Source organism: Bos mutus, chromosome 17 (assembly GCF_027580195.1).
Source record: "Bos mutus isolate GX-2022 chromosome 17, NWIPB_WYAK_1.1, whole genome shotgun sequence".
Lineage (NCBI taxonomy): Eukaryota > Metazoa > Chordata > Mammalia > Artiodactyla > Bovidae > Bos > Bos mutus.
Genome location: NC_091633.1, coordinates 67,554,372 through 67,578,639, shown reverse-complemented (window position 1 = coordinate 67,578,639; position 24,268 = coordinate 67,554,372). Strand labels below are relative to the sequence as shown.

Here is a 24,268-nt window from a genome sequence, read left to right as displayed (position 1 = left end):
ATTTCTTCCTTTTCTAGTTGCTTTAGGTGTAGAGTTAGGTTATTTATTTGACTTTTTCTTGTTTCTTGAGGTGTGCCTGTATTGCTATGAACTTTCCCCTTAGGACTGCTTTTACCGTGTCCCACAGGTTTTGGGTTGTTGTGTTTTCATTTTCATTCGTTTCTATGCAAATTTTGATTTCTTTTTTGATTTCTTCTGTGATTTGTTGGTTATTCAGCAGCGTGTTGTTCAGCCTCCATATGTTGGAATTTTTAATAGTTTTTCTCCTGTAATTGAGATCTAATCTTACTGCATTGTGGTCAGAAAAGATGCTTGGAATGATTTCTATTTTTTTGAATTTACCAAGACTAGCTTTATGGCCCAGGATGTGATCTATCCTGGAGAAGGTTCCATGTGCACTTGAGAAAAAGGTGAAATTCATTGTTTTGGGATGAAATGTCCTATAGCTATCAATTAGGTCTAACTGGTCTATTGTATCATTTAAAGTTTGTGTTTCCTTGTTAATTTTCTGTTTAGTTGATCTATCCATAGGTGTGAGTGGGGTATTAAAGTCTCCCACTATTATTGTGTTATTGTTAATTTCTCCTTTCATACTTGTTAGCATTTGTCTTACATACTGCGGTGCTCCCATGTTGGGTGCATATATATTTATAATTGTTATATCTTCTTCTTGGATTGATCCTTTGATCATTATGTAGTGACCTTCTTTGTCTCTTTTCACAGCCTTTGTTTTAAAGTCTAATTTATCTGATACGAGTATTGTGACTCCTGCTTTCTTTTGGTCCCTATTTGCATGGAAAATCTTTTTCCATGTCATGGTGTTCTTTGAAGCACAAAAGTTTTAAATTTTGATAAAGTCTGATTTACCTATTCATTCTTTTGTTGCTTATGATTTCGGCATCATATTTAAGAAACTAAAGTGCCTATTCCAAGGTTATAAAGATCCACCACTAAGTTTTTCTTCTAAGAGTTTTATACTTTTAGCTCTTACATTTAAGTCATAGATCCATTTTCAGTTAATTTCTAACTATGGTGAGAGTGATGGTGTGTGGTCTGCGTTCAACTTCATTTTTCGCATGTGGATATCCAGTTGTCCCGGAACCATTTCTTTAAGACTATTCTTTCCACGGGCTTCCCAGGTGCCGCTAGTGGTAAGGAACCCACCTGCTAATTCAGGAGGTGTAAGAGATGCAGGTTCAATTCCTGGGTCAGGAAGATGCCCTGGAGGAGGGTATGGCAACCCACTCTACTGCTCTTGCCTGGAGAACCTCATGGACAGGGGAGCCTGAAGAACTACAGTCCATGGGGTCACAAAGAGTCAGACACAACTGAAGAGACTTAGCATACACACATCCTTTCCACATTGAAAACTGTCTTGGCACCCTTGCTGAAACTCAACTGACCATAAATGTAGGGTCTATTTCTCTACTCTCAATCCTGTCCCACTGATCTGTACGTCATCCTTAAGTCAGTACCATATTGTTACGATTACTGTAGCTTTGTGGTAGTAAGTTTTGAAATCAGAAGTAATGAGTCCTACAACTCTGTTCTTCGTTTTCAATTCTCTGGGCATTCTGCATCCTTTGTGTTTACATCTGATCAGTTTGTCAATTTCTAAAATTAAAAAAAAAAGCCAGTTGCGATTCTGATAGAGACTGCGCTGAATCTGATCAATTTGGGGAGATTCCCATCTGATCCATGAACGTGAGATGCCCTTCCATTGATTTAGAACTTTTTAACTTCCTTCCACGATGTTCTGTAGTTTTTGGGAAGATCTCACAGGCCACAGAGTATCTTGGCCTGCCTGCCCAAGAGCCCACGCTTCTCCAGAGCTCTAGAAGAGGCTACCACCGTAACAAGCCCCATGTGCTGCAACTGGAGAGAGGAGCCCCACTCATCGCAGCCAGAGAAAGCCTATGCCCAGGAACCAAGACCCAGCAGCAGTAACAAAGATAAAGAACAAAATTTAAAAAACATAAAAGAATATGGGCAAGATACCCAGTACATATTTTGGGGCACACAGTTGAAGTTAGCCATCGCGCTCCTCTGTTAAAATCATCTTTACAACTAATCAGTGCTATCAGTAATAATCACGACAGCAAACATTTCTCAAGAACTTACTATGTGCCAGGGATTGTTCTAAGCACTTTACATACAGTCGGTCCTCACTCTGCATGACAGGGCAAGATCAAGATTGTAAAAATATACAAGCAGGTCGAAACCATGCAAAGTGGTTAACGGGAAAAACCGATCATTCCATGAACTTCAAAAATTCATCTCCAAACTTTAAAGATTCTTTCCTTGCTTCTGTCTTTAAGTGAGCTTTCACTAAGTCCCTCTGGCTCCAATCTAGAGCCCCTCCAACAGTGCAGCAGTGCCAACAGACCGGTGGGGCAGCTATTTCCCTACAACTCGTTTAGGTCTGATCTGAGTTTCGCTCCTTCCACAGTTACCCTTTTATATTTCTTTGCTGCACTTCTGTCTTTGTTCACCCATCCCCTTTTGCTTATCCACTTCTGTAAAACATCACATGGGTTTATGAGCAAGATACAAGGTGATAACACAGCCACATGATTTGCTATCTGTGTATGAAATGAATAGCAAATACAGTGACCATCACCAAAAGACTGTGAAAGTGACATGATTACACAACAATCGTGATATGCATTGGTATTCACATGGCCATTTATAGTCTAAGTTTGTACTTTATACTGCTGCTGCTGCTGCTAAGTCGCTTCAGTCGTGTCCGACTCTATGCGACCCCAGAGACGGCAAGCCCACCAGGCTCCCCCGTCCCTGGGATTCTCCAGGCAAGAACACTGCAGTGGGGTGCCATTGCCTTCTCCATGTACTTTATACAATTACACTTAATACAATGTGGTGACAGCAATCTGAGCTGTGGTGTTGGGGACAGGCATTATTTAATTAAACCACAGCAACCAAAATTAGAAGAAGGCGATGGCACCCCACTCCAGTACTTTTGCCTGGAAAATCCCATGGATGGAGGAGCCTAGTAGGCTGCAGTCCATGGGGTCACAAAGAGTCAGACATGACTGAGTGACTTCACTTTCACTTTTCACTTTCCTGCCATTTATGGGGTCGCAGAGAGTCGGACACGACTGAAGCGACTTAGCAGCAGCAGCAGCAACCAAAATTAATGCATTTGGAACTATAAAAGGAAGAACTGCCTAAAATAACCTCATTTAGTAGTATTATCACTACTATTTTACAAATGGGAAAAAGGCCACACAGAAATAGGACTAAGCATCAGAAAACAATATTAATTAATCTATCATAAATGTAAATAGCTACCAGCAATTTATTAAAGACTCGGAATTTATTTTACCTAGTATGTTGTCTTTAAACAATTTAGTTAACAAATATCTTTTAAAACTCATTATTTCAGAATCTGCTCAAGTTTAAACATTCTCCACTTGTAATTTCCTACTGGTACAAAAGAGACAACAACTGTCATTCTACTTCACTTACATTCTAGTGTCACTTAAAATCTCTTGTCGCGGGACATCTTTTTCATCTGTGTAGTGTTTTGGGGGAGCACTTCGAATTAAAAACACACTTTACCCTCACTTTTACTTACTTCCTATTTTAAAACCAAATCTCTGAGTCTGTTCATTTTGCTGAATAAATCATCTTTACCTTCCCAGTTTATTTTTTAATATACTAATGTACTACATTAATGGTTTCTAGTTTTAAATATTAGTGATCCTTTTATTTGTATTAACGTTAAAACCACGTATCAAAAACCAGATAATCATCACTTACAAAATAAATAATGTCAAAGCACCAAGATATTTCTTAAACTTTGTGAATTTGGTTATTAAGGTCAATTATTTATAGAGTGGTTTCCCTAGATATTGCTTTGCTCCAAGTCTTGACAGCTTTTCAGCTCTCCATAAGTAAAAAAGTGATGAAGACATCTCTCAAAATATAAGGGATAAAAAACCACAAACAACATACAAAGGGGAAGAGAGGTCCAAGAGAGTTGTGTTTACTGTATTCTTAAAACTTAACTGAAAGAACTCTACTCATTTGAATCATTTGTCCTGTCACAAAATAGTGTGCAAATTCCCAAAAGAGAGATGCAGCAGTAGTAGCTGGGAAGAGAGGAGATAGTAACGGGTTCAATAGTAAGTTTGATGTACACCTCTCACCCCCTAAGTTTTCAGAAGTTACGGGATGCTTCCCTTTTGTCATGCGTGGTTTCTGGAAGAACAACTGCTAGCTGTCTGAGGATGTTATATTTCACTCAAACCCCTCCCAGTGGTCTCCCAAGGGTCCTTTACTCAACAAACAAAAAGTTCTTCCAGGAAAAAAGCCTCCTGTCCTGTAGTCCTGTATGTAAAACAGCTGTAACATCTGAAAACCACTATGGCTCCTTTGCTTAAATTGTTACTAACAGAAGGAGCCTAACCAAAGTGGTATGAACAGGTCCATTCAGAGCGTGAAGAGAATTATCATTCTGATAGCTGTCTGACTGTTAAGTTGCTCCAACACAAAACGATATGCTCTATGAGAGAGGAATGCATGACCTGTGAGAAAACACTCAGTATTTTACGAGCTTGTTGAATGCTCTCTGTAAAATACATATTCTCTAAGTAATATAATTTAGCCCCATAGTTCACAAGAACTTTAAAATGTGTTTCTACATAGCTCTTAAATTTTTAAAATGTCTCAGTGGTGAGGCTGTGACTACCTTGCTGCTGCTACTGCTGCTAAGTCGCTTTAGTCGTGTCCGACTCTGTGAGACCCCATAGACGGCAGCCCACCAGGCTCCACCATCCCTGGGATTCTCCAGGCAAGAACACTGGAGTGGGTTGCCATTTCCTTCTCCAATGCATGAAAGTGAAAAGTGAAAGTGAAGTCGCTCAGTCGTGTCTGACTCCTAGCAACCCCACGGACTGCAGCCTACCAGGCTCCTCTGTCCATGGGATTTTCCAGGCAAGAGTACTGGAGTGGGGTGCCACTGCCTTCTCCATGTGACTACCTTAGTAATTTTTAAAATAGCTGCTACTGCATTTCCTTCTATAGTTTCCAGAATATACTTGGGAGACAATGAGCCTATTTGCAACCAACAATGTAAAATCCTTACTTTGCAATTTTATATTGCTCACATTCAACTCAAGGTTTAAGTCTCTGCAAAGTCATGCTTAACAACTGAACAATAAAACAGTATAAACCTGAAGTTAACTTTCTATTCAAGCTACTAGGATAATACTATATAATACTGGAGTATTTAATAGTTTTTAAAAATAAATCTTCAAACAATTAAAATATAATGCTTTCGTCAAAAAAAGTTTCACATATAGTTTCTTTTCAAAGGACATAAATTAATACTTGTAGTTACAGCTTCCATAAAAGCTGTGAGGGGGTGGCTCATTTTCAACCAAAATGACTTGCTTCTATTTGCATATTTTAACAGAGGTAAGAATAAGTATGAGGTTAAAAATGTAACCTTATAATTTAGCATAGTAATCTACTTTTGAACTAAAGTTAGTGCAAAATTAACAAAAAACCAAATGTTTGGCAAATTTGCTTTAAAATACACATCCTTAATAAGACGCACAACACTACAAAGAAGCAGAACTAGAGATTTATTAATGAGAATTCCCTTTCTACTCAGAGAGAGAAAGAAAAAGCTTAAGAGGGAGGAGTTTGCTAGGCATGCATCGTAAGCACCAACCACGTGTACGGATTCTCCAAGCAGTCTATAAACTACAGACTCTCTTCCCCCTAGTTTCCCCACGCTGCATCTTCCCAGTTTTCCTCCTATCTGCATCTTTAAAAATGGCTTGGGGTCTTTTACAGGCTCTAGTTTCTCTCCGGAGAGCAAAGTCCAAAGTCTCACTCTGCTTCTTCCCGTGGTGACCTAATTGAAACGTCTCCCTTCTCTCTAGTCTTGTCAGCCTTGAAATGGATTCCCTGAACAGTAGGCAGAAACAACTTTCTAAAATGCAAATGCCACAGGCCCTTCAAGTTTTTACATCATTTTAGGTAAAGTCTGAAGTCCTCCACTTTTAGGTAAAGTCAGAACCTCCACATGGTTCTGAGGTTTTACAGAACCTTATCCCTACTTACCTCTTCAGTCACACTTCGCACACCTCTGCCCCCATATTCCCCACTCTAATAATGGTGAATTTTCAATTCTATGGTCTCCTATTGATGGGATTATTCTTTATCCTTCTTGGTCTGGTTAGTTCGTCCTTTAGATTTGGCTTGGAGAGCAGTTCCCTAGTCATTAATATCCTTTCTCTCACACCATGCCATACTAGGCCAAGAACATCACCTCTCACACAGCATCAACAGTATTTGTCTGTATTCTCTCTTCCTGAAGACAGCAAGATCCCTAAGACCATCTATCTTATTCCTTTTTGGCATTAATAGCATTTAGCAGATATGTAATACTAATACTTATTTAATTTTCTCAATTGCAGAGACATTACTTTGCCAACAAAGGTCTATGTAGTCAAGGCTATGGTTTTTCCAGTGCTCATGTATGGATGTGAGAGTTGGACTGTGAAGAAGGCTGAGCGCCGAAGAATTGATGCTTTTGAACTGTGGTGTTGGAGAAGACTCTTGAGATTCCCTTGGACTGCAAGGAGATCCAACCAGTCCATTCTGAAGGAGATCAGCCCTGGGATTTCTTTGGAAGGAATGACGCTAAAGCTGAAACTCCAGTACTTTGGCCACCTCACTCGAAGAGTTGACTCATTAGAAAAGACTCTGATGCTGGGAGGGATTGGAGGCAGGAGGAGAAGGGGACGACAGAGGATGAGATGGCTGGATGGCATCACTGCCTCGATGGACGTGAGTCTCAGTGAACTCTGGGAGTTGGTGATGGACAGGGAGGCCTGGTGTGCTACGATTCATGGGGTCACAAAGAGTCAGACACGACTGAGCGACTGAACTGAACTGACACATCTTATCTCATTCTTCAAAACAGATAAAACCTTCCAAAGCATTTATAAAATTTCAAAAGAAACAGCTTGAAAATTTTGTGTTAAATACTCTATGAACTCTGGTAATGTAAAATCGCCTTTTGTTGTTTTCATAGTTAGCTACTTATAAGGAGTATCTGCCAGAAGCAAAGCTGTGGTTCACCAGACTTCCACGCTCCCAACCCAGCTGTAAACAGACTACAACATCCTTAGCCTCCTCATGGTATCCTCTCTGACAATTACACTGGGTCAAAGAGGGCTACTCTCCAACATTCTGTTTATCAAGTGGGCAGAGGGAGGGGCAGCATTTTCTCAGCTCTCCACGGTAAACTACCAGTTCTCAAACGTTAGCTTGGGTAAGAATCATCTGAGAAAACTACTAAAAATGCAGCTTTTCTTAGCCGCCTGCTGTAGTTCTTGTTAAGTTGGAGTGTGGAGCCCAGGAGTCAGAATTTCAAACAAGTAAGCCAGATGACTCTGCTGCAGGGACTCCTCTGTCTGCGTCCTGAGGAACTCTGCCACAGGGAACCGCTTTCTGTCCTTGTGCAGCTCACTTCCACCCCTCACCGCCCTGTGGATGGCCAAACGACTCCACTCGGTCACCTACCTTCTTCTCAGCCAGTCCAGGGCGCCGACACACCCAGGTTTTCCGTTCTGTCCACAACTCCTACTATTATCCTGGGTGTTCCCAACGTTTTGCACACTACATTGGGCACACTTTCAGGGAATGATTCTATGTTCAGTCTGCAATCCTTCCAAAGTGATATATAAGGCATCTGAGTTTTCATAGCTCATCAAAAACATTCTACTAATGTACATACAGCATGTAGTATGTTGCGTTTTTTTAAAAATATAAGTTGTGAAATACTTGAAATAAAGTCTACTGCATGAGCCCGTCTACCTACACTGATGTAGAATGATGTGCTGTAGTAATAACAGTCTATAAAGATGTATAATTTTTTCCCCCTCAGTATGCTTGTAGGAAGGGTAAGGTAGATTGATTCAGATTTGGTGATACGTGGTTAGACAAGGGGCCAAAAAAGTGTAATGACAGATAAAAAAATATACTCAACTAATACAGTACACCCAACCTACACTTACATCTCAGCTACAACGCCTTTCATCTTTCACGCCAGTTCTACTTATGCAACTGGGACTCCCAGAGCCACTCTTTGAACCTTGTCATTGCTCAGGAAGCAACACTTTTGGAATTTTAAACCTAACAACTTATTTTATGACCACAGTCTCCTCTCATACCTGTTACTGCACGTGATCCAGACAGCAAATCTCCTGTCTTGCCTGCTCTCCCCATTTTATCAACACACACACAGATATATGCACACACAATCTCAATCTCACTTCTCTCTCCCTGCCCACTTCCCTCTCAGTCCCTCAACAAACTTTTAACAAGAATCTAAAGCATCACTATCTTCTGACAGTTTACTGTCTATTCTCTTGGTCCCACCCCAACCCCTGCATCGACTATAGTCTCGATTCTAAGTAGTACTGAAGTTTGATAAGAATGAAATCATGTACCAATTTGCATCAAGAAAATTCTGAATTCATTCAAACACTATTACTGTGGAAATATTTTTATGTAACTACATTCAAAACAATTTCTCCTAGATAGTGAAAGTTGTCCATGATAGCATTTGTTTATAAAGGCACAATCTAAAAATTATAACCAAAATACACAGGGCTTCAGCCTTTCATTAAAAATTATGTTTATTCACAATTTTCTATTTCCCAAACAGGAATACAAATCCAGAGTTAATTTAATAGATGTATATATAATAAACACATTTTAAAGTTTAATTTGTGGTTAACAGTACTAAGAATATATTCTATACTTTACAAAGAAAATATTAAAATGAATCTATATTTTCAAGGATTAAACAATCCTTGAAAAACATTTGCCATACCTTCAAAAGTGTCCAAGATATACATCTGGTAAAAACTGGCCTTAGGGAAAAGCCCTCATCAAATGTGACTGAGCTACTAAATTTTTCAGGTAACGCAGAAACATTCATCACATGCTATTCAAACTCCAGGGTAGGATGAATGAGGTAGAAAATATGTTAAAGTTACTAAGTTGCTTCAGTCGTGTCCAACTCTGTGCAACCCCAGAGACAGCAGCCCACCAGCCTCCCCGTAACCTGGGATTCTCCAGGCAAGAGCACTGGAGTGGGTTGCCATTTCCTTCTCCAATGCATGAAAGTGAAAAGTGAAAGTGAAGTCGCTCAGTCGTGTCCAACTCTGTGCAACCCCAGAGACAGCAGCCCACCAGCCTCCCCGTAACCTGGGATTCTCCAGGCAAGAGCACTGGAGTGGGTTGCCATTTCCTTCTCCAATGCATGAAAGTGAAAAGTGAAAGTGAAGTCGCTCAGTCGTGTCCGACTCCTAGTGACCCCATGGACTGCAGCCCACCAGGCTCCTCCGTCCATGGGATCTTCCAAGCAAGAGTACTGGAGTGGGGTGCCATTGCCTTCTCCAATGTTAAAGTTAAATCAAACTAAAACTCAATCTTTTGTTGAAAAATTACTGTGATCCATAAGCTGTACAGTGTGCATATACTATCTCTGTCCTAAATGTAATTGCAAGCTCTTGGGAAAAGCAGATGCATAAATGGACAGTCACATTATTAAGGTGAGGGGAGGAAATCTGTTCAAAACAGGCTCTTATAATTCCTATTCTTCTATTCTTTCTCAAGTCTTTAGACTGCTGAAGTATATTATCCAAACTGATAAGTACAGGGGAACGGAGAAACAATTTAACAAAACAACAACAAAAAAAGAGTAAAAGAAAAATAACAATAAAAACTTTCAAAACAATAAAATTTCCAGCAGCAACAACAACAATGACCATGATGCATGCTGGAAAATTAAGGACACAGGATGTGTCCAGTCTAAAGTATGTTTCTTCCTGTTGTTCCAGGGAACTCTTGAAACTGTGTTTCTAGTTCTCATTCTAACATTTGTTCATTCATTCACCAAACATGTAATGAAAGCCCGTTATCAAGTACGTGTAGCACTGCTGCCAGGCCCTGGAGATAAGGTAATGCACGAACATTCCTGGCGACACTGTACTTATAGCCAATCACGTAAGTTTTTGATATAGCTAGTCAATGTAGGCAATTCCATAACAACCTCAGGGCCCCTTTTCCTCAGTTGTAAACTAAAGTAGTGAGATCCAGGGATCTTCGAGGTACTTCTACTGAATTAACATTCTATGCTTTAACTCAAAACTTGCAGACCAGGAATATTTAAGACATAGGGAACCCAAGGATCCACAGGCAGAATTCAAGTGATCCTAAACTCCTTGAAACTGAACACGAGATGTGGCCGTTTTGTACATATGTACGTTTTTCTAGAGACAAGGTCCACAGGTGGAAAAGGCTGAATTAGGAATTTTAGTCTGGGCCTACCAGAGGAGAAGTTTTATTTTGGCTAAGGTAATTTTTCTAAATCTGCCAAATACAACTTAATTCACAAGATGTTTCAATTTAACTCACAAGGAGCTAATATTTGCTTCTTTAAACTCATGGTATAAATTGCACATTTCTAACCTAATATTTTGACCAGTGCTGCAGGACTGTTGCTGAACTGACAGGATTGTTGCTGAAGTTCCAGTACTTTGGTCATCTGATACAAACAGCTGACTCACTGGAAAAGTCCCTAATACTGGGAAAGATGGAGGGGAGGAGAAGAGGGCGTCAGAGGATGAGATGGCTGGATGGCATCACCGATGCAATGGACATGAACTTGGCCAAACTTGAGGATATGGTAAGGGAGGGGAGGCCTGGTATGCTGCAGTCCATGGGGTCACAAAGAGTCGGACACAACTGGGCGACTGAACAACAACAATGTAACAGAATAAATTATAAATAACATGTAGCTTATAAGTAAAAGAATAATTTGTATTCTTTAGAGATTAAACTTTACACTACTCTTTAGAAAATACCAATTGCTTTTTATTTAGAAGCAAAAATAGTTTTGCTGTAAAGAACTGCAATAATACTAAGATTATTATCCTATTCTCTCTTCACATAGCTGTTGCCCCTCTAAGACAAGTAACAAACCTTGAAACATTAACAAATGTTAAGCTGCTACCAGGGAATTTCTAGGGCAAATTCTCCCATTATATCCTCTATTTCAATGTGAATGCTGAGGTAAAGTCCACCAGGGCCTCTCATAGTAGGAGACTAAGGGAAATCAAATGAAAAAGGAAACAGTGGCAGTAAGACACAGAAAGAACAGAAGCATCTACACTCTCACTGCCTGGGCCACAGTGACACCAACTGGCCAGCCAAGTGATGACAACTTAATAAGCCATCATCTTAATTTGTGGCTCAGATGGTAAAGAATCTGCCTGCAAGACCCAGATTCGATCCCTGGAGGAGGGCATGGCTACCCACTCCAGTATTTTTGCCTGGAGAATCCCATGGACTGAGGAGCCTGGCAGGCTACAGTCCATGGGGTCGTGGAGTTGGACACAACCGAGCAACTAACACATTCATATCATTCATATATATACATATATATATATATATATATATATATAATTTTTATAAGACTTTATACTTTTAAAAGTGTAATATGCATTAAATAAAAACCATTATATGATTTATTTCATTGTTATCAATTTTTAAAGTTGAAGGATAGTTTATTTACAATGTTGTGAGTTATATAACTTTAGACATCAAGTATGCATAAAAGAAGATGTGTATTAGTAAAACATGCTTTTAAAACTAGAAAACTCTAGTTATGAGGTAGTTTTTTATACAATCTCTTTACTAGTCTATATAATGCTAAGCAATATTTAGTACATTATACACACTTTATCTATGAACTTTTATCTATTTGAAAACAGAAACATGAATTTGACATTAAATATTGATAAAATCCCCCTTTTATTGCTCAGGAAAATAAAGGAGTGTGCCAAAATGTTAGTAAATATATGCCTAACAGATCTTGAGTGTAATTTATTTAAAAGAGTCAAAAGATGCTATTGAAATACTGCTTTCACTCAGTAAAAGGGATCATAGAGGTGATTTTTATTTTAAAATATTAAATATGTAAGAAACTCTCATGATATATTTTTCCTTTCATAAGAGCAGGTACAAAGAGAAACAAGCTTTATGATGTTGAACTTCTTTACGGAGGTAAAGTGGGGTGTACTGGTTGACTGAATTATTGCTTCCAAGGAGTCTTGCCTACTGGTAAGTGAAGTGAAAGTGAAAGTCGCTCTAAGTCGCTCAGTCGCAACCAACTCTTTACGACCCCATGGACTATGCGGTTGATGGAATTCTCTGGGCCAGAATACCAGAGTGGGTAGCCTTTCCCTTCTCCAGGGGATCTTCCCAACCCCGGGATCAAACCCAGGTATTCCAAATTGCAGGTGGATTCTTTACCAGCTGAGTCACAAGGGAAGACCAAGAATAGTGGAGTATGTAGCCTATCCCTTCTCCAGTGGATCTTCCTGACCCAGGAATCGAACTGGGGTCTCCAGCACTGCAGGTGGATTCTTTACCAACTGAGCTATGAGGGAAGAACTTTGCCTACTGGTAAAGTTCATATCTATTAAGAGGAGACCTCCAGGACAACATTTCCTTTTTTCCTTCTCTATCCCTCAATAGAAAATGAAACATTATAGGGGAATCTCCAAAAAGAGAATTAGACATTAAGTAAGAAGTTCACTTATAAAACAGCAAATTAACTGGCTTTGACTATGTAAGCAAAGAACTTACACAGATATACGAGTTAATTCACTTCACTCTAAAAAGACTCTGAAGTTAAAACTTGAAAGGATTAAAAAAACCTTTTCAATGATTCAGTTCAGTTCAGTTCAGTTCAGTCGCTCAGTCGTGCATCACCAACTCTCGGAGTTCACTCAGACTCATGTCCCTCGAGTCAGTGATGCCTTCCAGCCATCTCATCCTCTGTCGTCCCCTTCTCCTCCTGCCCCCAATCCCTCCCAGCATCAGTCTTTTCCAATGAGTCAACTCTTCGCGTGAGGTGGCCAAAGTACTGGAGTTTCAGCTTTAGCATCAGTCCTTCCAAAGAAATCCCAGGGCTGATGTCCTTCAGAATGGACTGGTTGGATCTCCTTGCAGTCCAAGGGACTCTCAAGAGTCTTCTCCAACACCACAGTTCAAAAGCATCAATTCTTTGGCGCTCAGCCTTCTTCACAGTCCAACTCTCACATCCATACATTACCACTGGAAAAACCATAGCCTTGACTAGACGGACCTTTGTTGGCAAAGTAATGTCTCTGCTTTTGAATATGCTATCTAGGTTGGTCATAACTTTCCTTCCAAGGAGTAAGCGTCTTTTAATTTCATGGCTGCAGTCACCATCTGCAGTGATTTTGGAGCCCCAAAAAATAAAGTCTGACACTGTTTCCACTGTTTCCCCATCTATTTCCCATGAAGTGGTGGGACCGGATGCCATGATCTTCGTTTTCTGAATGTTGAGCTTTAAGCCAACTTTTTCACTCTCCTCTTTCACTTTCATCAAGAGGCTTTTGAGTTCCCTTCACTTTCTGCCATAAGGGTGGTGTCATCTGCATATCTGAGGTTACTGATATTTCTCCTGACAATCTTGATTCCAGCTTGTGTTTCTTCCAGCCCAGCGTCTCTCATGATGTACTCTGCATATAAGTTAAATAAGCAGGGTGACAACATACAGCCTTGACGGACTCCTTTTCCTATTTGGAACCAGTCTGTTGTTCCATGTCCAGTTCTAACTGTTGCTTCCTGACCTGCATACAGATTTCTCAAGAGGCAGGTCAGGTGGTCTGGTATTCCCATCTCTTTCAGAATTTTCCACAGTTTCTGTGATCCACATAGTCAAAGGCTTTGGCATAGTCAATAAAGCAGAAATAGATGTTTTTCTGGAACTCTCTTGCTTTTTCCATGATCCGGCAGATGTTGGCAATTTGATCTCTGGTTCCTCTGCCATTTCTAAAACCAGCTTGAACATCAGGAAGTTCACGGTTCACATACTGCTGAAGCCTGGCTTGGAGAATTTTGAACATTACTTTACTAGCAAGGCAAATTAAGGTACTCAACTAAAGACTCATGAATAGGTTTAAGGTACAAAGTAACCCTAAAGAACGAAGCTAGAGGAATTAGCAGGTACCAAGGCTGAAGCTACTATTTATTTCAGACTTAATTCCTCTAGTAAGTGGGTAAGACAGTGTGGTCTTACTGCACGGATAGACAAAAAGACCAAGAAATGACACAGTCAGCCAAGTAATACAGCTGCACATATACGATCACTTGATCAACAGCAAAGGCCCCTGTGTGGAAAAAGAATGTTTTTTCAATAAACAGTGCACATCACATGATACGCACGTGGGGGGAAAATGAGCCTTGACTTCTACATCATGCCATACACAAAATTCAAGATGGATCACAGACCTATGTGTAAGAAGTAAAGCAGAGAAACTTTTAGAAGATGGAAGTATCTTGATTGATATGGGGATAGGCAAAGATACAAGGGTCACAAAAATCACTAAAGGGAGGGAAACACTAATAAATTGGACTTCATTAAAATTAGCCTTTGGTCATCTAAAGATACCATTAATATAGTACAAAAGCTAGTTACAGACTGCAGATAAACATCTGCAATACACACATCCATACAAATGACTTATACCCAGAACATACAAAGAACTGTTACAAATGAACTAGAAAAAGGCATACACTTAACAGAAAAACGAGCAAAGGACTTGAAAAGGTACTTCATAAAAGATAATATTCACATGGTCAGTAAGAATCTGAAAATATGCTCGACGTCATTAGTCATCAAGGAGATGCATGTTAAAACCATGAGATAACTACTATGATTTCATCAGAATGGCAAAAACTTAGAAGTATGACAATAACAAAAACTGGTAATGATGTGGAACAACTAGAACACTTATTCACCGCTGGCAGGATTGTCAACTAATTTGATCATTCGGCAAACTAGTTGACAAAATTTACCAAAGCCAAACATCACATACCCATGATCTGCAATTCCACTCCATGGTAAATACCCAACAGAAGTAGGTGATCATGTACACCGAAAGACCTATACAAGAAAGGCCACAGCAGCTTTATTCGTAACGGCAGACTGCAGACGACCTAGGCGTCGCCTATGGCTGATTCACGCTGATGTCTGACAGAACAAACAACAAACTGTAAAGCAATTATCCTTCAATTAAAAAGTAAATACATTTTGAAATAAACAAACAAAAAACCCACCAGAAACGAAAATAAATAAAACAAAAAGAAAAATAATAGATTTTAAAAACAAACAAACCAAATGGATAAACAAATTAGGGCCTATTAACACACACTGTGGTGTATTAACACAATGGAAAACCGTATCACAAGGAAAAAGAATTGGCGGTGGTTCAGTTGTCCTTGTGTAGGACTCTTGCGAACCATGGACTATAGCCCGCCAGACTCCTCTGTCCATGGGGTTTCCCAGGCAAGGATACTGGAGTGATTTGCCATTTCCTTCTCCAGGGGAAAAGAAGAATTAGATATTGCCAAAGCCACAACAGCAACATTCCAGATACAATGCCGGGTGAAAGCCAGTCGGAAAAGAGTACACCTAGTGTGATTCCACTTACATGCAGTTCAGGCCGAGTCAAAAGCAATCAGTGGTGACAGAATGACGACAGCAGGAGTGACTCTGGAAGGGAGGGGGGCACACTGCCTAGAAGACGGTGAGGGGGCTGGGAAAGACCTGCAGATGCTCTCCATACTGGCGTGGGCGCTGGTGCCACTGAGCCGTACACTCAACATGTGCGTTTTTTACTATGCAAAAGCCACAGCTCGAAAAAACACCCCAAGCTAAAGATGGCAGGTGAATCTTCAACACAGTGCAGCATTTCGTATGCGCTGCTTTCTTCTTAGAAGGTTTCATCAGACTGTCTCTAAGAACACCCACTCTCCGGCGGCAGGCATCTCTGTCACTTTGTTGTGGACCAGGCACTGTCATCCCTGGTGCCTGGTCCACAACATACACGCAATAAATACCTGCAGGATAGATTCGCAAAAGGAGCTGTTACCAAAAATAAGACAAAGCAGTCATTAACCAAAATCCTGGTATAATGAGTTATTTAAATTAATAGAAGTTTATAAAGCTATTGGTAGAGTGTCTAATGATGGTAACTCGAGTTCCCTTAATATGCAAGTATATCTCAGTGTTTTCGAATACCAGAAAGACTAAAATCTGAAGTGAAACTTTCCTCCGAGTGCTCAGAATTTCCACCTGCCAATGCAGGATACACAAAAGATGACGGTCTGATTGCTGGGTCGGGAAGACCCCCTGGAGGAGGAAATGGCAACCCATTCCAGTGTTCTTGCCTAGGAAATACTACGGACAGAGAAGCCTGGCAACCACGGCATTGCAAACAGGCAGAGACAACTGAGTGAGCGCACACACAGCTGATTCACAACGCTGTGTGAGTTTCAGGTATACACATTCTGTCAGTCACTCGGTACTGGCCCATGGGTCCTTATAAACCAAGTTAAAACACCTGCAATTAAAATAAAAACACATACATCCCAAGCTTGAAGACACGTCTATTTCTTCTAAATGACTTGAGCCAAAAATAAGTGAAATAGAGTGGAATTTTCCAAAAGTCCATTAAAACGATCTATCTAAAAAGCGCTTCTCAACCAGAGGCAAGTTCCTCCCTGCCCCTGACATTTGGCAATGTCTGGGTACATTCGTGCTTGTCAACGACTGGAGGGGCCACTGGCATCTACCAGGAAGAGCTCAGGGATGCTGCTGACCACCCCACACGCACAGGCCAACCCTCCACAAAGGAAGTTTTCTGGCCCCAAATGCCAATGATGCTGGGAACGAGAAATTGTGATCTAAAATATCACCTTCTGGGGACTTCCCTGATGGTCAGGTGGTTAAGAACCTGCCTTCCGATGCAGGAGACATGAGTTCAATTCCTGGTCGGGGAACTAAGATCCATCATGTTGTGGGGCAACCAAGACCTTGCACCCTAATTAGAGGGCCTGTGTGCTGCAACTACAGCGCCCCGTGCCACCACTACAGCGCCCCGTGCCACAACTACAGCGCCCCAGGCCACAACTACAGCACCCCGTGCCACAACTACAGCGCCCCAGGCCACAACTACAGAGCCCCAGGCCACAACTACAGAGCCCCGTGCCACAACCAGAGAGAAGCCCATGTGCTGCAGTGGAGACCCAATGCAGCCAAAAATAAGTATTTTAAAAAATAATTAAAATTTTAAAAATTAAAAGTAAAATATTATCTTCTGTTAAACTAAAGAACTTTATTCTCAAACATATGAAGTAAAAGAGTCCAATTTTTTTAAGCTGTAAAATAATTCAAGTATCTTTCAACCATTACTTTTTCATGAATATGAAAACTGTATTTTTAAAGTTATTTAACCTTGTACACGTGTCAAGTGTTTAACACACACGTGTCAAAAACGAATGTTTAACGGAAATATCTCCAGAAATAATTAACATCACTCTCATTTCTAGGACTTTATTAGGCATATTACTTATTTTAATATCATTTAACATTAACATCACCACAAAAATAAAATTCTCATTTAGAGAGATTAAAATAAGTAAATCTCTGCTCAAGGTACTAGGAAAGACATAGCTGAAATTTGAACCCACATTATCTCTAAACCCGTGGTGTTTCCATTTAAATGCATTACATTTCAATTTCAAATGAGAGGCAGATCAAAATTAAACAGATCCCAAGTTTCATTTTCCACTGAGTCAAATATGTCACTCTAGAAAGTAAACAGCAAAATGAAGAGGCACCTACTTGGGAATTATGTACTAAGAAAAGAGACCAGCGTTTTAAAGGATAACCTATAGTTAATATTTTTTCTTATTACAAGTAGAATGAAGTAGTTTTTTAATAAAGTTATATGCCAAAATCATTAGAGACACTCTTGCTCTGATTATACAATAAAATTACAGATAGTAACATCAAAGCCTAAATGCTTTACTGGCCAGAAGCTTATTCTGGACAAATTACTAACATGACCCACCTAGTCATCCCTCCATAATAATATTAGATTCCAGAATACAGTCAATCTAAGAACATATTCCTATATTATGAATAAACTCTATTACTTTCATCTCAGCACTGAAGGGCTTATCATGAGTCTTTGTATTGAGAGACAGAAGTGTTCTTACCCTATTAAAGCCATGTTCATGAGAGTCATCAACTTCCCCATTACTAGTCACTGGAATTTCTGCTGCTGAATTTTTTGGAGATTCTTGAGCCATGGTAGACTCCTAAAAAAATGAGGAAAGAAACAGTCATAAGTAACACCAAATCACAAAAGGCAAATATTCAAAAGACTATATTCATGTTTATAGCACATAAAAGCCACCATTATAGCCTACCTAATCCTTGTATAATAAACATGATACCAATATAATAAAAACACATCTGGCTTTTAAAACTGCATTCAACTTAGATTTCTTGATCTTATTGTAGGTACCTTATTGTAGATGCCTGGGGGCAAATGACACAAAAATTTTTTTTAATGAAAATAATGTCATAGTATTACTGAAAATGGGCTTCCCTGGAAGCTCAGAGGATAACGAGTGTGCCTGCCATGCGGGACACCTGAATTTGATCCCTGGCTCAGGAAGATCCCCTGGAGAAGGGGATGGCAACCCACTCCAGTACTCTTGTCTGGAGAATCCCATCGACAGAGGAGCCTGGTGGGCTACAGGCCATGGGGTCACAAGAGTCAGACCCAACCGAAGCAACTTAGTACACTAGCACAGACAGACAGATTTAAGCAACACTTACTGAAACTTGTTATGTGCAAGGCACTCTACAAGATGCCACAGAATATAAAAACAAGTAAGGCAGTCACTGCTCTAGGGAAAGAACCACTGGTTTCGTGTGGGAGACTGACTGGACTCTTTAGTAAACACCTAGGACAGGTAAGTATCCATCCCTTTTTCTTGAGGATCCTCTAAAACTTCTGGAATAGCTATAGATTACATAAATCCTAGGGTCTCCCTAGGCCAGAGTTCTATTTCTTGGCAGCTCTAGAAATGTTCTGCTTTCAACATTTAGATCCTCTTTTAGATTAATTACACTTCTTATACAAACCTCTTTCTTTACCATGACAAATTTTATATGAATACATAATAATGTTTCTAATGTCTGACACAAACTGAATAGACTATCTCTGTAGCCCCAGGGCAACAGGATACAGATCTAGGCAAATTAATACATTCCCTCAGGTCAGGTCCCTGAGGACAGAGACCATCAGAGCCATCACTGTATCATCAGATTGGCCCAGGGTCTGACAAGCAAGAGGTTCTTAACAAATGCTTACTACTAAGTAAAAAGGATATGAGTTACATTAAAAGTCTGATTCACAGTTATGAAGGTGTTAGACTGATCATTATACACTTAAGCTCCACACTCACTCCTCTGTCCCACCCATGGACCATGGAGCCATATGTTCGTTACTTCTTATGAATATCACTGCGGGAAGACAAACTAACGGGAAACGTCTGAAGTAACAAAACCAAAAAAAAAAAGTGAATTATCAAGTACCTCAAAATCAGTGTACTTTAATTACTTGGTGATAGTTTTAACAAAAGACTAAAATGTCAAACTGAAATCCTAATTGGTTATGCCAATGAAAAAAGAACTTTCATAATAATGTCAAATCCTATTAATACCACTTAAAACATTTCTCAGAGTCATGAGATTTGCACCTTAGGACAATAATTTATCACATGAGGGATAGCAAATAGCTTACTTGCATTTACCTCGTACAAGTATCTTACTTAGGACCAATACTTTTCGATTTCATTCTTGAGGATACCTGAATTTATTTTGTAGGAGATTTTGACTTTGTGCCAATTATGTACCAAAGTTATTTTATACAAAGACTTTTTTTGTTCTGGAAGAGATATATGTTGTAATTGCATTTCCTACTGCAGTATTTGGGCAGGGAGAATCATTTCTGAAATTTATTTTTTTAACTTTAAAATCAGTTCTCTTTGTATTTGTCTAATCATTATTCAGTAGAGCAACACAAAAGGACCCTTGTGCAAACTGCTGAGTAGAGTCTAACAGGATATTTTTAATAGTTGAATCATTTTTGGTATTTTGGTATAAATATTTTCATTTGTTGTTTTTCAGTATATTCTTCGTGAAAATTTGTTGTTTCGATCCTCCTAAACAAAGTATATATTTTCTATATGAAGAAACATTTTAAAATAATTGTAAAGTTAAATAAAAATCATTGTAAAATATTACAAGGGGATGTACAGTGTGAATGCTATTGATACTTTATGAGATCACAAAAAAAAAAAAAAACATTTCTCAGAAAACTTAGTTATTTCCTTGCATTCTTAGAATATCTTAAAAAAAAATACTGGCTTAAAAAATGCCATATTTCAGAGTCTATCATACCACAGGCTCGGAACTAGTGACGGAATTAATAAACTGAACATCTCATGTAAGCCTTGAAAATTGAAAAAAAGAAATTTCAGAGAGAAGATTTCAAAAAGTTGAAGGCGGGAAAACAAAACATTCCTCTGCTTTAGACTGGATTCTGGGGAAGTCTCTGAACGCATGAGGCTTATTGCAGAGTCCTCCACGACCGTGAGGGAGGGCAGGAAGCCCTGACAGAGCTGCAGAGAGGTTATGTCATAAGGCTCGGCCCATCCTACACGGAGCACTGAAGCTGAGGCTCTTTAAGCTGTTCCAAATTAAGGCAACGGGACCAGGCCTTTGAGCCCCCACATCCATACCCGACCAGGCCTTTGAGCCCCCACATCCATACCCGATTGTTAGATGCAAGCTATCCGCTAGATAGGAGTATAATTGTGGACAATGCAGCTCTCTTTCACAGAGGCAATTCCTGGAGAGACTCAGCTGTGAGCCCTCAGCAGGCACCACTCCTGGAAGGAGGGCCCTAGTCCTAAAGCAGGTAACTGAGTCCCTCATCATAGCATCCACTGTATCTTCCTTATGATTATTCTAAAATAGTATCTACTTTAAAAGGATTTGAAATGTCTTATTTAAATTATATCTGGCTACCGTTATGCATGTATGAAGCCTGGCGTGCTGAAGTCCATGGGGTTGCAAAGAGTCGGACACAATGGAGCGACTGAACTGAACTGAATGCATGTATTTACGGACGTTCACTGATCTCTAATAAGAGAAACTCCCTCTTTCACAGTCCCCAGTTAAGAGGTGGCCACTGATTGAGCCAAAGAAGAATCCTTGACACAAGGCCTTGCAATTCACAGGTCTGACAATAGGGCCTGGTTAGAAAATTACTGCCAATACAGAAAAGAGGAATTTCCTGAGCCAATCAAACTCTTTCTGAAGGTCTGAACTGGGGACACTGAGTGAATCAACCAACTAGGGTACTGGGAAGATGAAAGCGCAATAAGAGCAAAGAGTAGAATTATACTGATGAGAAGTCACAGCTTAAAAATTCACAAACTCGACTTGACAAGTGTTAGCAAACTTGTGAAAGTTTGCTGACAAAGTGTTATCTGTGTCTAGATCTTTTGTTTCTAAATTATGACCTTATAATAATAATAAACCTTGCTTTTATATTCTTTTTTATTGTGGTAAAAAACACTAACATAAAATTTACCCTTTTAACCATTTCTAAATGTATAGTTCATCAGGGTTACATATATTTACACTGCTGTGTAATCAATCTCCAGAATTTTTCCATGTTGCAGAACTGAAACTTTATACCCATTAAACAATGACTTCATTTCCATCGTCCTCCAACTCCCCTACAGCCCTTGGTACATCACTTTACTTTCTGTTTCTATGAGCTTGATTGCTCTAGATACCTCACATCAATGCAGTCATATAGTATTTGACTTTTTGTGACTGGCTTACTTCTTTACATGATGTCCTCAAGATTCATCCATATTGGACATGTGTCAAAATTTCCTTTCTCTTTAAGGCTGACTAATAATCAGCTGCATATACTGTTGTTAAGTTGCTAAGTCGTGTCTGTCTCTTTGCAAGCCCATGGACTGCAGCACACCAGGCTTCCGTGTCCTCCACCATTTATCTCACAGTTTCCTCAAGCTGATGTCCACTGCCTGTATACACCACATTTATTCAGTTCACTGATGGACATTTAGGTTGCTTCCATTTCTTGGCTATTACAAAGAGTGCTGCTACTGCTGTACGAACATGGGTGTGGGTGAATCTCTTCAAGATCTTGCTTTCAATTCTTTCGGAAACATACCCCAAAGTGGGACTGCTAGGCCATATGGTAATTCAAAAACACAGCAAAACCCTATGGTCCTTGCCCCGCTGTCCCACGTCCTTTGCCTGCCTTTGTCTGTGGAAAACTTCAGTTGAAGAATAAGCTTAATCAGAGAAACAAGAAATGCAGAAACAAAGGAAAACAGTCAAAGGAGAAAAATAATAATAATGGAGTCCTTAAGCACAGTCAAGGACTCTTCGTTCCTTCTCAAGGACTATAGATGATATCCTGAGCCATACCGTGTGAGCTGTCTTATAGATACTGAAATCCCCGGTGAAAGAAGCTAGCTATATGATGACCAGACTGTACTCATCACGTAAGCTGCCACAATTCTGAGAACTGGCCTCAAAGAAATGAGAACAAATGGACCTTGGAACTGAAGAGTAACTGTACCTAAAACAATCAAGATGACACTGGTCAGACCACTGGTGACCGATTTGAGGATGAGTGCCAGAGATGACTGCGTTGCTTCTGCACGTAGCCCCCTCCCCTCACTTCTGTCTATAAAAGCTCTCGCCCCACTGATTGCCAGTAGGGGGAGTCAGCCTTTGGACAGATGTCCATCCTCCCAGCCAGTTGCCAGCGTCAGAATTAAAGCAAACCTTCCTTTTCACCAACCTAGCCTGTTTATTGGCTTTTCAGTGGCAAGCAGCCAGACCCCAAACTCTTCTGGTAACAAGTTTATTTTTAATTTTTTTAGGAAACACTATATTATTTTCTATTAACGGTTTCGCTATTTTATATTCTTACCAACAATGCATAAAGGCTCTAGTTTCTTCACATCCTCACCAATAATTGTTTACATTTTTAAAATAGTAACCATCCTAACAAGTGTGAGGAGATACCTCATTGTGGTTCTGATTTGCATTTCCCTAATGATTAGATGTTCAAGCTTGTTTTAGAAAAGGCAGAGGAACCAGAGATCAAATTGCCAACATCCGCCAGATCATGGAAAAAGCAAGAGAGTTCCAGAAAAAGCAAGAGAGTTCCATCTATTTCTGCTTTATTGACTATGACAAAGCCTTTGACTGTGTGGATCACAAGAAACTATGGAAAATTCTGAAAGAGATGGGAATACCAGACCACCTGGCCTGCCTCTTGAGAAATCTGTATGCAGGTCAGGAAGCAACAGTTAGAATTGGACATGGAACAACAGACTGGTTCCAAATAGGAAAAGGAGTCCATCAAGGCTGTATATTGTCACCCTGCTTATTTAACTTATATGCAGAGTACATCATGAGAAATGCTGGACTGGAAGAAACACAAGCTGGAATCAAGATTGCCGGGAGAAATATCAATAACCTCAGATATGCAGATGACACCACCCTTATGGCAGAAAGTGAAGAGGAACTAAAAAGCCTCTTGATGAAAGTGAAAGTGGAGAGTGAAAGAGCTGGCTTAAAGCTCAACATTCAGAAAACGAAGATCATGGCATCCGGTCCCATCACTTCATGGAGAATAGATGGGGAGATGGTGGAAGCAGTGGCTGACTTTATTTTTCTGGGCTCCAAAATCACTGCAGATGGTGACTGCAGCCATGAAATTAAAAGATGCTCACTTCTTGGAAGGAAAGTTATGACCAATCTAGACAGAAATGGCAACCCACTCCAGTGTTCTTGCCTGGAGAATCCCAGGGACGGGGAACCTGGTGGGCTGCCGTCTATGGGGTCGCACAGAGTTGGACACAACTGAAGCGACTTACCAGCAGCAGAGAGCATATTAAAAAGCAGAGACATTACTTTGCCAACAAAGGTCTAGTCAAGGACTAGACAAAGGTCTAGTCAAGGCTATGGTTTTTCCAGTAGTCATGTATGGATGTGAGAGTTGGACTGTGAAGAAAATTAAGCGTTGAAGAATTGATGCTTCTGAACTGTGGTGTTGGAGAAGACTCTTGACAGTCCCTTGGACTGCAAGGAGATCCAACCAGTCCATCCTAAAGGAGATCAGTCCTGGGTGTTTACTGGTAGGACTGATGTTGAAGCTGCAACTCCAATACTTTGGCCACGTGATGCGAAGAGCTGACTCAT

General features: G+C 40.0%; 1 protein-coding gene across 5 annotated transcripts in view; it reads right to left on the bottom strand.

The window, feature by feature from the left end:
• The window catches only part of ARFIP1 (ARF interacting protein 1), a 140,081-nt gene that overhangs the window by 72,609 nt on the left and 43,204 nt on the right, over positions 1–24,268 (bottom strand). For all 5 annotated transcript variants that reach the window (XM_070386662.1, XM_070386658.1, XM_070386659.1 and 2 more), the window contains one exon: positions 18,151–18,252. In XM_070386662.1, coding sequence (XP_070242763.1) covers positions 18,151–18,252 — 102 coding nt within the window. The remainder of the gene's footprint in view (positions 1–18,150; positions 18,253–24,268) is intronic.